Source organism: Limulus polyphemus, unplaced genomic scaffold (assembly GCF_000517525.1).
Source record: "Limulus polyphemus unplaced genomic scaffold, Limulus_polyphemus-2.1.2 Scaffold385, whole genome shotgun sequence".
Taxonomy (NCBI): Eukaryota; Metazoa; Arthropoda; class Merostomata; order Xiphosura; family Limulidae; genus Limulus; species Limulus polyphemus.
In genome coordinates this window covers 597,763-614,190 of record NW_013665995.1, presented here as the reverse complement: position 1 = coordinate 614,190, position 16,428 = coordinate 597,763, and the positions used below count along the sequence as shown (strand labels likewise).

At 29.8% G+C, this 16,428-nt stretch overlaps 1 protein-coding gene across 1 annotated transcript; it reads left to right on the top strand.

Moving 5' to 3' along the window:
• Positions 1-3,995: 3,995 nt before the first annotated feature.
• LOC106457878 (voltage-dependent anion-selective channel protein 2-like) lies at positions 3,996-15,933 on the top strand. Its single transcript, XM_013917328.2, has 7 exons — positions 3,996-4,068; positions 4,751-4,895; positions 6,998-7,108; positions 7,394-7,510; positions 8,532-8,682; positions 12,572-12,629; positions 15,392-15,933. Exons 1-7 carry the CDS (start codon positions 3,996-3,998, stop codon positions 15,481-15,483), a joined length of 747 nt encoding a protein of 248 aa, XP_013772782.2. The 3' UTR covers positions 15,484-15,933.
• The last annotated feature ends 495 nt before the right edge of the window (positions 15,934-16,428 follow it).

The following is a 16,428-nucleotide window of genomic DNA, read 5'->3' as shown; positions in this document are numbered from 1 at the left end:
AATTCATCCAAGCTAGTCATTAACATTCCCACGGGAATGATGTTGCTACTCTGAGTGAAATTGATGATTATCTGTTCAGAATACAACATTGTACAATACGTCATTCGATAGGTGAAAATCTTGACTTTCTATTGGTTATAGGTAATACATTATGAAACATGAGAGAACTATCAACAAACTGTGAAAGAGAGGGTGTGGCAGGAGCAGTCTGACTTTCTATTTGATAGCTCTGTAACCAAATAAAAGTGAAGACTAAAAAGTATGGTTTGTTTATGCAATAACAATTTTATAGAGAGTATTTTACATTTAATTTTGTACATTTTTGAGGTGTGGTGGATAAAATAGGGATTATGACATGCTAAGACAAAATGTGTTGCGTAGGTCACACAAGTGGAAATTCAGGATTTTTTTTATATATTGCCTTGTAGAATTAAGAACTTAAATCTTGTATACTATTAAAATATGGATTATTAGCTAAGATTTTATGCTATTCTAATCAATATTACATAAATAAAAAGTAGTTGAATAAAATTTTGAACGCAAGACACTAAAACCTTGTGTCATGTGCAGTAAAGGGTACCCGGGCAACAGGGTTAAAAAGCACAATATTGTTATTAAGATATTTAACATTTCTTATTCAGACAATTAGAATAAGGTAAATTTTTTACAGAAGTTGCAGAATGTGTAATCTTTTATCAAAATACAGAAGAATAATATGATTAAAACTTGTCCTAAGAGTGGTTGTTTAATTCTTTGGCACTTGTCACACTGGACCCATTATACCATAGATAAAAATTGTATGAAATGTACTGGTACATGTTCTTCCAAATTTTTTTCAATACTTCAGAGATTAAGTGTATTCAATAAAACATGTCAAGTATTGATTTTGGGTTGATATAAGCATGCTCTGAACAAAAGAAAATTTTAATAGTTTTGAACAAAATAGTGGTATGTTGGACCTTGACTTTATGTGTAGTTTTATTAGTTTCAGCCAATCACTGTTTCTCAACCTTGGTTGTTATGGTGTGATGTTATTGCTTATGTTACAGCTTTGAAAATTCATAGGTTAGTGATCTAAACAATAATGAAGGTTTCTTTTTAAATTACTGACTTCCTGTTCAGCAAAGACTAGTATAGGGATCAGAAAGTCATAAAGGCAGAGATTTGTGATACATTGCTAGAAGAAAAGGTGTTTGTGACAAACTTTCACCACAGTTAGTCCTCATTTATTTTCTAAAGATTGCTTTATAATTCCTTACTTGAAATTAATTAAAATGTTGCAGTACAATAGGAACAACGTTTTTTTGTGTGAAACATGAATAGTTAGAGAATCGTTTAGGTTTAGTTAGATTATTTGCATTAGATTGCATAGTTTCTTTCACTGACAAGACTGCCATTTGTTAGGTCATGTTTATATTAGGCCCTATTGACCTAAATAAATGCTTGAATGGACAAAAAAATAATCAAAAAGGATTTCAAAAAATATGTACATAAATGAATATAAAACAGGTTTAACCTTATCTGCCTGGGCATTGTTTACTGCTCATGTCACGAGGTTTTAGTGACTTGCATTAAAAAATTTTATTAAACTACTTTTTGTTTGTTATAGCATAAAATCATAGCTAATAATCCATATTTTAATAGTATACAAGTCTTAACTTCTTAATGTTATAAGGCAATATTTTAAAAAATTCAGAATTTTGTCTAGTGTGAGAAAGGTGATAACTTTTCAGTAGGCATCCCATCTTTATTTTATTCACCAACCATCCAATAAGTATGAAATTCAACATAAATTACTCACTATAAAATTGTCATTGCTCAGAAAAACAATTTTTATAGTTTTCAATTTTGTTTGGTTACAGAGCCATCAAACAGAAAATTAACCCTTCTTACCACGCTACATGTCACAACATCTCCTTCAGGATTTGTTAATAGTTCTATCTTATGTTTAATTCTATATTATCTTCAACCAATAGAAAGCCAAGGTTTTCATCCATCAAATGATGAATTATATTACGTTGTGTTCTGAACAGAGAATTGTCAATTTCTCTTTTAATACAAGCTTCATTCCCAAGGGAAAGATAACGACTAGCTTGGATGAATTTGTAACGGCTTTTGTCGCATAATTCAAAAACCAGAAAAATTGTGATAGTTAGAAGAGATTGTCTGCTTTTTTGCATGTTGTTATTCTATGTTATTGACCAACCTTGTGTAGAGTTTGGTTAGAGAAAATAACAGGTAAAATATAAAGTTTTGCTGAAAATAAACATTTGAAATGTATTTAAGAGATTTTTAGAGATTACATAAATGAAATTTGAGATTTTAGAGTTGAAAAAAATTATTTTTAATCTTAACATGGAAATCACTTTGCACACAAATTATTCAAAATAAATACTCGATATATTCATGGACAAATCTTTTTTTAGTTAATTAAAAATACTTCACTAAATATATGATTTTTTTTGATGTGAAGGACTTGTAATGTTTACTGAAAGACTACCAAATTTTGTCAAGATATACACACTATATTAAAATTTAGTAGTATCAGATCTATAAAGACTTCGATTGAGTACAAAGACATCACGTGGTTGGTCAAATTGACTGAGCCCGTATTGACAGAGTTAAAGTATATTATGTATATGTTAAATGAAACATTCTGATCCAGAAATTAAAGTTGGCTTACGTATAATTTTGGTATGGTAAACGTTTTTACTATGTCCCAGTAATTGTAAATATAGTGAAATTGCATGCAATATTTTTCAAATCAAAACTATGATAAAATTTAGTTTTATAAAATAAAAACCTTATTAGAAAGTTTTATAAGAATGTAACAGTTATTGAAATTTACAATAAAGATAAGCATTTTTAATTGTTTCTTAAGATATCACAATGAAATCTTGTATTTTTGAAGCTGCAAGTTCATACATCTTGTATAGAAATAAGTTATTTTGTGAAAGCTACAGAATCTTTATTTTTTTTTACACAATGCATTAAAATAAACCATACAACAGGTGAGTAGATTGAACACACTTCAGCAATCGAGAGTTATAAAATGAAAAAATGCAATAGAAGTTGTGTATATATAATGAGAGATAAGTATGACCACATCTCATTCACCATATTTAGTAGTGTTTGAATGGGTACCAAAATTCCTCTGACCATTATCAATACAACAGTCACTAATATGCAAAAGACAAGACAATATGAACCATGATACCCCACAGTTTAAGTTTACTTCGTATGCAATGTTGTCTTTGTTTTTCAGCAAAAACAAATCTAAAACTGCTGATAATAAGAAGTTATGAATGATTGGATGAAAAAGTAAAATAAAACAGTAAATGATATAATTATAAATGAAAGATGAAAATGATGTTAACCCTGAAATGTTTTGCACCCATCGTGTACACTGTAGCATAGGCCTGCAAAGTATACACTACTGTGTGTATTCTCTCTATTCTGCATGAGTTACTGAAACAAATTCAAACAAACATCTGTCTGTTTTTTAACTTTTCACGTAATGAGCACTGATTTAGTTGTCGTGAAATTAATATCAGTATAAAGCTTTCAACTGTTTCCTCGATTGAATACTATTAACTTATTGGTAACTGGTAATGAAACAAAGTAATTATTATCAGTTCACCCTGGCTGACTGTCATTAAACAATACCCATGCTGCACAGGCAATATTTGTACATAACAAAAACACATCCTAATACCTCAAATTATGACAAGCAGCAGCTAGCTACAGTTGAAACAAGTTAAACTAGTTATACAAAAATGTAGAAACTTTTGGAAGATCGTATTCATATTGATACATTAATTTACGGTATTTACTATTGCAAATCTCACAGTCTTCAGGTTTGAAAGTTTCCTGTGAGTGATAGGCTTCATTTCTCTCCTAGAATGTTGATTGTGCCATGCTACAAAATGGTAATAATCACGAACTGACTGCATGTAGTGAAGTGGCTAATAATAATTTTACTAAGAAAAATTTAAATGGACTATTCAAAATTTGCTGGTTACTTAATTGATTCTTTGTCTCCTATATTCATTATTGTCAATGGAAGAGGTAAATGTTAGTATGGTCTAAGCAAATTTTGAGAGTATAATGAATGATTGAGTAACTGTGTTGTGACCTTTTTTTGCTTGTTTTGACTAACTTTTTTTTAAGAACCGGGTGGTAAATTTAGAACAGTTGTTATGGGTGAGTTCCCAGTGAAAACACTAATAATTAGGTATAATTTGATAATAAAAAAATTACTAGAATATTAACCAGTACAATCAGTTTTGTAACTTGGTTAATACTAAAGATAAAAAGTTTTAAATTTCGTTTTTAAATTTCTAAAGATCTTCAAGAAACGTATATTTTTTATGTTTGCAACTACAAAATAGTTATTTATAAATTCAGAATTTTTATAGTAATTGCCATTAAACCTGCAGATAGTTTTACAAGTTGTACCTTAGAAAGTCTTTGAGTGAGGCATATTGTAAATGTTATTATCAATGTAGTTGATCAATCAAAATATTATTATTGTAAAATTTAATAACTATATGGCTTCAGGCAGTTGAATGTAACAGTGTAATAGTGGCTTCATAGTTACAAGAATCAAAGAATAGTTGAAATTTATTTACAAAATTTGGAGAAGTTGAATCAAGAAAAGTTAATATTTATTTTATAATCATTTTCCTAAAGTTTAAAAAATTAAGATTCATAGGTCCATGCCAATAAATAACATTTTCAAGTGATTAAGGCATCCTTAAATGTTTTACTTTAGGCCTGACTTTGAAAGAAAAATGGAACACTGACAATACATTAGCAACTGAAGCTGTACTGGAAGACCAGCTGGTGAAGGGGCTTAAACTTAGTCTTGATACAACTTTTTCTCCCCAAACAGGGTGAGTACATATGTGTAAAATTTAGTTAAGACTTGCTAATTAAGGTCTACAGGGTAACTCAAAGAAAGATTAATACTTTTAGAGGGTTTTAATACTTTTGTTAAATGTACCAGTTGAGAAAATGAGAAATATTTAGCAATAAGAAAAATGCTAAAATTTTAGAAATAACTTATTAGCAGATGTTTTAACTGTTTATCTGGTCTTGTTTGGGTATGGACATGATTGATCACTAAAATGTTAAGGTTTTTCCCACAATGCAGTATGATATATTTTGCTGATGAAATTCATTTAGAGAAGATATGAAAATGATCTGTTTGTAAAACTTGAAAGTAGGATGCTTTATTAACTCTTCCAACACGGGGTCGGTCAATTTGATCGAGTCGCATGACCTTTTGTACTTGTTTAAAGTTGATATAAATTTAATACTTATAACTATATATATTGGGTATATCTTCACGAAATTTGGCAGTCTTTCAGTTAATATTACAAGTCTTTCACATACAAAAAGTCTTATTTCTTAGTAAAGTTTTGTCCATGAATATATTGAGTATTTGTTTTGAATAGTCTGTGTGCGAAATAATTTTCATGTTAAAATTAGAAAAACTTTTCGTCATCTCAAATTTCCTTTGTGTAATCCCTAAAACCTACTAAATGCATTTCAAATGTTTTTTTCACTAAATCCTTATAGTTTTATTTTCTCCACCCTATCTCAAAACGGGATTGGTCAATTCAACCGACCTCGTAACCACCAAAAAAAATCGAAATAAACCTAAACTACACTCGTTTATCCTATGTAGCTCTAAGTTTGTAACATTATACATCTATTTATAATTAGATTTTATTGTTTTATTACCCTTTGAACCATGTCTAACTGCTATCCCTGCCATTATAAGTTGTAAATCACTCGTTGAACGTACAGCTCACGTTACGCTATCGAATTACATTACCCACGAGCTGCTTGCGTACATGCCTCGAGAGCCATTTTAATTATAATATTATTACTTATTTTACCTAAACTATGCTAAGACAAAATTTGTCGCGCTAGTGGAAATTCAGAATTTTTTTTATATACTTGTACAATTAAGAACTTAAAACTTGTATACTAATAAAATATGGATTATTACTTAAGATTTTATGCTATTCTAATTGGTATAACATAAACAAAAAGTAGTTTAATAAAATTTTGAATCTAAGACACCAAACCCTTGTCATGCCCAGTAAAGGGTACCCAGGGCGATAGGGTTAAAGTTGAAAATGCAGAGTAATTATTAAATCTGTAAGATAGTGGTTGAAAGTTACATCAAACAACCTACATTGTGATTGGTGGATATAATTTTTCCAATCTGTTGTGCTTACTACATAATTATTTTTCCCTTGTGGTGATTTTTAACCAGTGTATTTTAGTGTTTTTCAGAATTTATTGTGCTGTAGTTAATTTTATTTATTTGTGTTATTGTAATGCACTGATTTAATTGGACCTGATCATTCTACACATTTTACATTTAAGTTTCTTTTAATGAAATGTGTAATGAAAAATATCAGTAAAAAGTTATTGGTGAATGGTAGCTTTTAAGCAAAAACCACCAATGTATCCTATGTTAATGATCCAAAATTGTTAGGATACTACATATATTTTTGTCTTGAAAGATTTGAGTTACTTTTATAAGTAATAGATAGTATTTGTTTTTGGAAGAAAATATTTTTTTAATTCTAATATTAGTAGTTAATTTTTTTTCAAGATGATATTCAAAAGGAATTAGTTGTACTTTTGTTTTTAATATTAGGCTTTTGCAATATTTTTACTTTTACTTCAAATTTTATTACAAAACTGAAAAATGTGAACAGTTTACAATTAACAAATCTTCTCAGATTTCTTTATTAAATTTAAAAAATGTATTGGTATTTTGTAATTCGTAGATTTCATGACCTTATTTAATGATGCAATAGTGAAGTAAGTATGAATAGATTCCCTTAGGAGTAGTTTCAATACTAACAACTGAACTTGTCAATTGTTCACATTTTCTGGGTCCAAATAACTTAAAGAAACTATGTAAACTTGTTTTATTTTTATTTTACTTTGTATTGGGAATTTGTATCAACAGGAAGAAGTCTGGCACAATGAAAGGAGCGTATAAAATGGACCATCTTCATTTTAATACAGATATGGATTTAAGTCTTAGTGGACCTGTGGTGCATAGTGCAGCTGTACTTCAGTAAGTAAATATGCTATCTGGTAACAATGAACTTGTGTAGATACTGTCAATTTTGTATAAGATTATTTTCTAATTTTTTTTTGTTTGAAGGAAAAAATAAAGCTGTTAAAAGTTTTCAGCACATAAGATGTTGTTTAGTATGCATATATAAGATACATTATGTAAATGCTTCTGGTTTATAAAGTTATTCCTTATATTGAATCTTCTAAATGTTAATTAATGCTATTTCTTTATAATGTGTACCATTCTTGATAGTCATTTTTCTTCTTTTGTTTGTTGCTTTAGTTACCAGGGGTGGTTGGCAGGTGCACAGTTGTCTTTTGACACAGCTAAGAGCAAACTTACAAAATCCAACTTTGCTGTAGGGTACTCTGCAAATGATTTTGTACTTCACACTAATGTGTAAGTATTTTATTTGTTTGTCATCCTGAAGATAGGTTTTTATATATTTCTTTGTTACGTATGTCTTGGCATGATGTGTTAGTTTAGTAAGAGTTCTGACTAAGACAAATTTAAAAATATGAATTGTTCTTGAGGTAAAATTTTATCTTGATAAATTGTAAACTATTAAATAATTGTTTTTATATTGTTTTATTTGGTAATTTGAGGAAAAGAATTAAACATTTTCTAATAGCAGTGTGGCATCTCATTATTTAATGTTTCTCTTCAGTTAGATATTTTGCATAAGTGAATTTTTTCAGAATAATGGTTAAATAAGTACCTAATGTAGAGCTAAAATCTGACAAGAAGTACTTAAAAAATCTTGAGGGTAACCATGTCCATTGTGATTACTCTGTTGAATCTAACATTTGTGGATTAAAATATGTGTTGTATATGTTTAATAAGTAGCATGATGCTTATCACCAAGAGCATAAAGTGTTTGTATTAAAGAGTGGAGTTAATACACTGACATCAAGCTTCAGTGTTCACACACAAATTAGAGATAAAGGAGCAGATCTTTGAATTTCAGAAAAATTGGCTTGTGTAGTGTATTTCTCTTTAATTTTTTCCAAATTTAATACAAGTTTCTATCCCCACTCCCATGATTCTGGTACTGAAAATAAAAATATATTTTATTAATTATTTTTTGAATGGTGTTCAGAAAGTTTTTTTTTCTTCAATTTGTTCTGTTTCCACCTTTTGTTTCATGTACCCCTATGATGATCACTGAGTATTCCTCCAAGGGTACATGTACCACAATTTGAGAAACACTGTTGAACCAATTAAAGTTGAATGATGTAAGAATCTGTTTTACAGTAACCTTACTTATATGCAGCAGTTGTAGGTGGCAATATGCCTAATAGAAATGTTCGTAGAGTGAACATTTTATATTTTGAAATTATTTTTGTCATTTTACAAGTATCATGTATGTATGATTTTGTCTCTTAAGTTAGAAATGTTAATCCCATACTTTACTGTGAAGGAATGATGGACAGGAGTTTGGTGGTTCTGTATATCAAAAAGTCAATGACAAATTGGAAACTGCCGTCCAGCTGGCGTGGAATGCTGGAAGTAATGTAACAACGATTGGTATGGGCTGCGTCTATAAAATGGATAGCAACACTTCTTTGAGAGTAAGTTAAAACTTTTATAGAATGTATACTTTTTTTATAAGGTAAATGTAGCTTTCACATGATACCTTAGAAATATATTAATCACTAATAACTTGCACTGTTTTTCAGTATGTCAGACAACGCATAATGTTGAACCAGGTAGACTACCTACCTGGTAGTGGCTTTTACTGCAACAGCCGTGATAGGCAAATTTTCAGTGTAATGTAGCAGACTTTATTTTTGACACTGCTAACAGGTTTCTACCCACCTCTCAGAATTAAGTATCTGAATGTCAGTAGAAATCAGTATTTGAAATAGAAGTCTTTATTAAACAAATAAAGAATGGGGGGGATGGGTTATCCTGAGGAGTCAGTGAGTAGTGATTGCAAATTATTAACTCTCAATACAGGCTTGGTCAATTTGACCGACCATGTGACCTCTTTGTACTCATTTAAAGTCTTTATAGATGTGATACTACTAACTTTTGATATAGTATGTGTATCTTCATGAAATTTGGCAGTCTTTCAGTAAACATTACAAGTCTTTCACATACAAAAAATCATATTTAATAAGTTAAAAAAATGATTTGTCTGAGAATATATTTAGTATTTCAACACTTTGTTTTGAATAATCAGTGTGCAAAATGATTTTCATGTTAAGATTAAAAATACTTTTCTTCATCTCAAAAAATTTCAAATTTCGTGTAATCTCTAAAACCTCATAAGTACATTTCAAATGTTTGTTTTTATTAAATTTATATTATATCTATTATTTTCTGTACCTTATACTAATTGGCATAATATAAATAAAAAGTAGTTTAATAAAATTTTGAATGTAAGTCACTAAAGCCTCGTGACATACGCAGTAAATGATGCCCAGGTAGATAGGGATAAGCTAGAAGTTTTTAAGATATTGTGTTGATTTAACAGTTTTTTAGGTTTAATAGATTTTGTAATGAAGAAAAAATCACTGAATTCTAGCTTTGGAACCATGTAAGGTTTCATTATTTTCTAACTAGAAAATTTTTTCATTTTTGTTAAGGTTTTTTTAACTTCTTAGTCAATATACGTGTGAATATTATAATCCAGAATACTTTGAAGTCATTAACCTTGTTGCCAATTAGTATAGCATAAAATCTTAGCTAATAACCTGTTTTAATAATATATAAATTTTAAATTCTTAATTCTATAAGGCAATATTTAAAAAATCCTGAATTTCCCCTAGAGTGACACAACACATTTTCTCTAGGTATATTCTCTTCTCTATTTTATTCACCACTCCTTGGTGGTAGGAGGGGTCTGATTTTCTATTTGATAGTTCTGTAACAAAACAAAATTGAAAGCTATAAATATTTTGGTTTGTCTGAGCAATAAAATTTTATAGGGAGTAATTTACATTTAATTTCCTATTTTTGGTATAACCAATAGAAAGCAAAGTTTTCATTTATCAAATGATGTATTTTATAATGTTGTGTTCTGAACAGAATATCATCAATTTCACTCAGAGTACAAGACTTGTTCCCATTGGAATTTTGATGACTAGTTTAGATGGATTTGTAATGGCTCTTGTTGCATGGTTAGAAAGGCAGAAAAATTTTGAGAGCTAGGGGAAATTACTTTTTGCATGTTATTAGTCTATGTTCTTTGGTATATTATTTAATTAAATAAAAATTTAGTGCATTACTACCATTAGTATAAAAAGAAGAAAAAAAATAGGGTTAACTTACATTGACAATTGAGAGCAAGAAAAAAGAAGATTGGGTAAGTACTTTATTTCTTGTTTTTCATAATTATTCTTTATTTATTGTTATAAAGCAGTTAAAATTATAAAAAAATAGAGATCTTTTTAGGTTAGTTAAGATTAAATTTGGTAAAATAAATAATATATTAAAAAAAATGTTTTATGAGGCATGCATGCAAGTAGCTCGTAGTAGCCTATGGGTAATATAATTCGATAGTTTAACATGAATTGCATGTTCCCTGAGTGATTTACAACTTATAATGGTGCGATTAGTAGTTAGACATGGTTCAAAGGACAATCAAAAGGGGCAATAAAACAATAAAATTTAGTTATAAATAGAAGTATACTGTTACAAGTTTAAAGCTATTTAGGATAATGCATTTATTTTTATGTTATAATTTGAAGTCATTTCCAAAAGAAAAAAAAGGGGGGTAATTTAGATTTACTTGCATTTTTTTTTTGGTGGTTACGAGGTCGGTCAAATTGACCGATCCTGTATAGAGATAGGGTGGAGAAAATAACAGGTAAAATATAAAGTTTTACTTAAAAAAACGTTTGAAATGTATTGAGAAGATTTTAGGGATTACACAAAGGAAATTTGAGAGGTTTGAGATGAATAAAAGTATTTCTAATCTTAACATGAAAATTACATTGCACACGACTACTATTCAAAACAAATACTCAATATATTCATGGACAAATCTTTCTTTTGGTTTATTAAAAATACTTCACTAAAAAATTAAATTTTCTTTTGTATCTGAAAGACTTGTAATGTTAACTGAAAGACTGCCAAATTTCGTGAAGATGTACCCAATATATTGAGTTATAAATATTAATTTATAAGGACTAAATGAGTAAAAGGAGGTCAAGTGGTCGATCAAATTGACTGAGCATGTGTTGAGAGAGTTAAAGGGCTTTAACCGACCAAAAAAAAATCGAAATAAACCTAAATTACTTCCTTTTTTTTTTTTTTTCTTTCTAGAATGATTTCAAATTGTACCATGAAACTGCAGTTCTTTATCCTAAGTAGCTCTAAGTTTGTAACAGTATATATCTATTTATTATTAAATTTATTGTTTTATTGCATTTTGAACGATGTCTAACTACTATTCTTGTTATTATAAGTTGTAAATCACTCGGTGGGGGAATGTGCGGCTCACATCACACTATCGAATTACATTATCCACAAGTTGCTCCCGTGCATGCCTTGTGAACCATTTTAGTAATGCACTTAATTTTTATTTAACAAAATAATGCACCAAAGAATATAATACTAATAACATGCAAAAAGTAGACAAATTCACTTACCTCTCTTTTCCTTGCTTTATAATTTGCGATAGGAGCCATTACAAATTCATCTAAGCTAGTTGTTAAATTTCCCACGGGAATGAATCTTGTACTGTGAGTGAAATTGACTATATTCGGTTCAGAATACAACCTTATACAATATGTCATTTGATGAATGAAAAACTTTACTTTCTATTGGTTATAGGTAATGTATAATAAAATGTAGGAGAGAATCAATTGTGAAAGAGAGGATGTGATGGGTGGGTGTGACTGGAGGGGGGTCTGATTTTTCTATTCGATAGCTCTGTAACAAAACAAAATTGAAGGCTATGAAAATTATAGTTTGTTTGAGCAGTAACAATTTTATAGAGTATTTTATGTTTAATTTCATACTTTTTCGTGGGTGGTGGATAAAATAGGGATGATGACATGCTAAGACAATGTGTCATGTGGGTCACACTAGTGGAAATTCAGGATTTGTTTTAAATATTGCCTTGTAGAATTAAGAACTTAAAACTTGTATACTATTAAAATATGAATTATTAGCTAAGATTTTGTTATTCTAATTGGTATAACGTAAACATAAAGTAGCTGAATAAAATTTTGAATTTAAGACATTAAAACTTTGTCGTGTGTAGTAAAGGGTACCCTGGGTGATTGGGTTAATTGAAAATGAAACTTCATTGGTACTAAAGTATTTGGGAATTTTGGTCACTTGGTCATCAGTGTATGTAATTATATTGAAGTATTATACAATAGTTGGGTTTTCTTAGTGTTGTTGAACAGTTTTTGGAATTATTTATTTGTGGTCCTGACTATTATGATAGTAACTTATTATTATTATTGAGGAATAGCAGTAATTTGTACAATATTAATTTTTCAGGCCAAAATAAATAACTCCAGCCAGATTGGTTTAGGCTTCACTCACAGATTGAGAGATGGTAAGTGTCCAAATTTAATTTGTAAAACTTATTTTTTATTCTCCTAAGATCTCATATTTAACACTTTTACTGACATTTTTCAAGATGTTAGTGGTCCATTTACTGGTATGTGTTTTTGAAGTGAATTGTGAAATTTGGGTTTTTGCACATATTCAGCATTTAAAACCTTGTACATACATCTATGCACAGACATAATGCTGTGTACTCTTTGAATCTATGTTCTGGCTTTTATATGCACATTATTTGCATATTTTCCCTGCTTCAGTTGACAACAATTATAGCCATTTCCAGGTGAGAAGTTGTGAAGCAAGTTTTTTTTTTTATGTGAGTGGCACACCACCATTTTCTTCCTTTCTTTCTGGACAAGTTCCATTCTGAAGCTTGTTAACTAGATTTACTAGTAGTATTCATCAATAAAACAAAAATATTGTGTGAAGACAACTTCTGCTTCCATATGGCAGTCATGTCTTATTGATAGATAATGTGATCCGGATAAAATATAAAATTTATGTAGGTGAAAATGTACATATGTTACTGACATGTTGTCTTTTCACAGACTGTAGAACTCTGCTGTATATTGCATGTAATTTTTTTTTGGTGCTGGGATTGCAAAGCTGAACTATCATAAACATGTATCAGGCTTGCCAGTTAAGGAATTAAATTATAATTCATAAGGATAGTAGTCAAGTACAGCTGATGTAACATTTTTTTTATAAACCTGGAATGAGCTTATTTCCTTTACTGTTAAATTTCAACTTAAAAGTATAGAAAACAATTCATTGTGAGAGTTAAATAACCTCATGCTCTTTCCCACAGAGAGAGTACAAATACAAGAAAGAGTACTTATGCTTTACATTCTCTTCTTCCATTAATGTTTGTGTTCCATGTGATATCCATGCTTATTGATTATTGCACTGCAGGAGACTGTTGCACAATAGACTGAGACCAGTGTTGCTTTCACTCCTCATTTTTACATGCTTTTCAAAGTTGCTCATTTCTGTGTGCACTGATGACAACTTGTGAGGACCGTTTGACCAATCCAAAGGCACAAGGTTTGTGGAAGATGCCTGTGGGTTGAACACCAATTTGTACAGTAACTTGCAGAGGGACTGGCCTGTTGACTTCTAAGATTGGCTGGATGCTATACCTAATTGGCATCCACTTTGTAGAGGATTATTTTTTTCTCGGAAGTGGAGTAAGCATAAACCTCTTGGAAATCTTTAACATGTACGGTCTGTCTGTACTTTTTTAAAGACATTATATTACTGGCAGGATGATGGTTAATTATATGGAATTTTGCAGATACTGAACTAGACATTTTGTACAGTGTGTTAATGTGCTTCCGTTTGTCACATGCTACTTAATCTTACATTCTGCTCTGTGCTGTGGGAGAAACGTGAACATGGTTGCTAGATTGCTTTGATAGACCTAACTCCATGTGAATTATCTTGTTTACAATTTCTGTGGATATTCCTCTTTTTAGCTGCAATGGAATACTATTTTCTTCTAATACCACTGTGCAACTGCCAGTAAGTTGTTAAGTTGCCTTTTTCTTTTTTTTATGTGCTGGAATTGTACCTTTTTTTTAATGATAGGGTTCAACATTAAATGTATGACTTTTTTTCAAAATGAAAAAATTTTGTGCCTTGCCTGGATTTACAGTGGGAATAGAAAAAATTAAAAATTTTGTACTGTAACCCCTTTCAGAAAGGACCAATTTGAGGCATAATTTGCACTTTGGTTTAATTGCAATGAATTTGATGTCATTGATGTATGTTAGTCACAGGCTACAGGAATGGCTAGGGATAAGTTGAGTATGTAAATTGTTACCATAGGTCACTGTATAAAGGTGTTTTATGTGTGTTAAAAACTTGGAGGTAGTTTAATTTTAAAATTTTTTTATATCAACTTTAAAAATTGACTGTTTTCAAACTATTTGGGCTAAAATTTAGCCTCAAAGAAATGCCAAGTTTAGAGATTTTTTTTGCTTAGTTTCTTCTACCAACGCCCTCCAGTGGCACAGTGGTATGTCTGCAGACTTACAACGCTAGAAACCGGGTTTCGATACCCGTGGTGGGCAGAGCACAGATAGCTTATTGTGTAGCTTTGTGCTTAACTTCAAACAACAACTATATATCTTCTACCAACAGGTGCAGGTGGAAAATTTAATGATTTGCACCATCTTAATAATAATTACAACAGGGATAAAAAAAAAAAAAATTGGGCCAAAAGTTTGTTTGTTTGTTTTTAAATTAAGTCATCCAAAAACAAATGGTAATGAAACTTGCATCAAAAGAAATATAAAATCTCAACATTTTGATAATAATATTTTTTTGAAGGGATAGATCACATATTTTTTCAAAACTTGATGTCATTTTGCTCCTTTTTTAATATGGTTTAATGTCTTGCATATTTTGTGTTTTTTTTTTAATAACTTCTATTTAACAAATGTAATTCAAGTGGAATAACACTTGAAACTGAAGGATATTAAAGCTTTGAAGGTGATAAGGAGCACTATGGGTATGTTAACCTCATTGTTCTGTGTATTTTTGTACATACTATAATGATAATGTACATATGAACTTTGCAGAGTCAAAAGTGTAAGTGTATTAGGTACCTATATTTGAAGTGATTTTTATGTTTTTCCATTTTTACAAATTTTATATAAAATTTTTCACACACTGGACATAACATGGGTTTTGATATCAAAGAACTGTATTCTGAATGCTAGATAAAAATTTAATAAGTTTTTATTTATCCAGGTGTTCAACTGACTCTTTCTTCTTTGGTTGATGGCAAGAATTTCAACCAAGGAGGTCACAAACTTGGGCTTGGCCTTGACTTAGAAGCATAATTACTGAAGCAGCTAAATGTAGCTTGTAGACTGCATTTGTACATGTTGGAGTCCACAACAACAACCAGGGCCCTATGATATAAATTGAGCAGTCATTGTGGTTTCCATGAAAGTAGTTTTATTATCTAGCTGCAGATGGTCAAAGAAATACAGAAATTTATTAATATTTATTTTTGGCCTAATTTCTTGTTCCAGTATCAAATTAGTATGTAGAGGACTGAAAATCATTCCCTGTTGACAGAATTTTAAGCAAGAAGAAAGAAAATGAAGTGTTGATAAATGTAGGTTGTATCATGTTTGTGAAGTAATTGAGCATCATTACTCTTAAAAACACAAAATAAGGTTAGAGATAAAGAGAAAAATGAATTCTTCACTGTTATTGTAACCATAAAAAAACAAACAAATGATCTGTAGTTCAAAATTTTCTTCAATAAAGCAGCCATAGAAACAGAAATGTGTTAAGTTTTTTATTACTCAAATGATATTTACCTTTATTTGACATTTCACTTTGGTCAGTAATGTCATATCCTTCAATTGAGTGCAAGTGAAATTAATTAGTAAACGAAAAACTTCTTCTTACGGGACATTTTATAAACTGTTAATAAAGCTGAAATGTCAGTGTACAAAATATCTACTTAGTGGATTGTTCTTGTGTTATATTTAATAGAAATTTGTTGTTCTTCAGCCTGTAGTAGATTTATAGTTTCTGCAAGTTTAGCTCAAACTTTCAAACACTACAAAAAAAAAAAAATGTGGTCATCAAATTTGGAGAACATGTTAGTATTCCTAGTATCATCATTCAGTACATGTTATTTTAAAACATTTTAACACTTATCCATAATTATAGCCTTACAAAGAATAAAATTCGTGTGTGTATGTATATATACACCTGGAAAAAAGTTAAGCACCCCCAAATATTTTTCAGGATTGCTTATTGAAAATAAG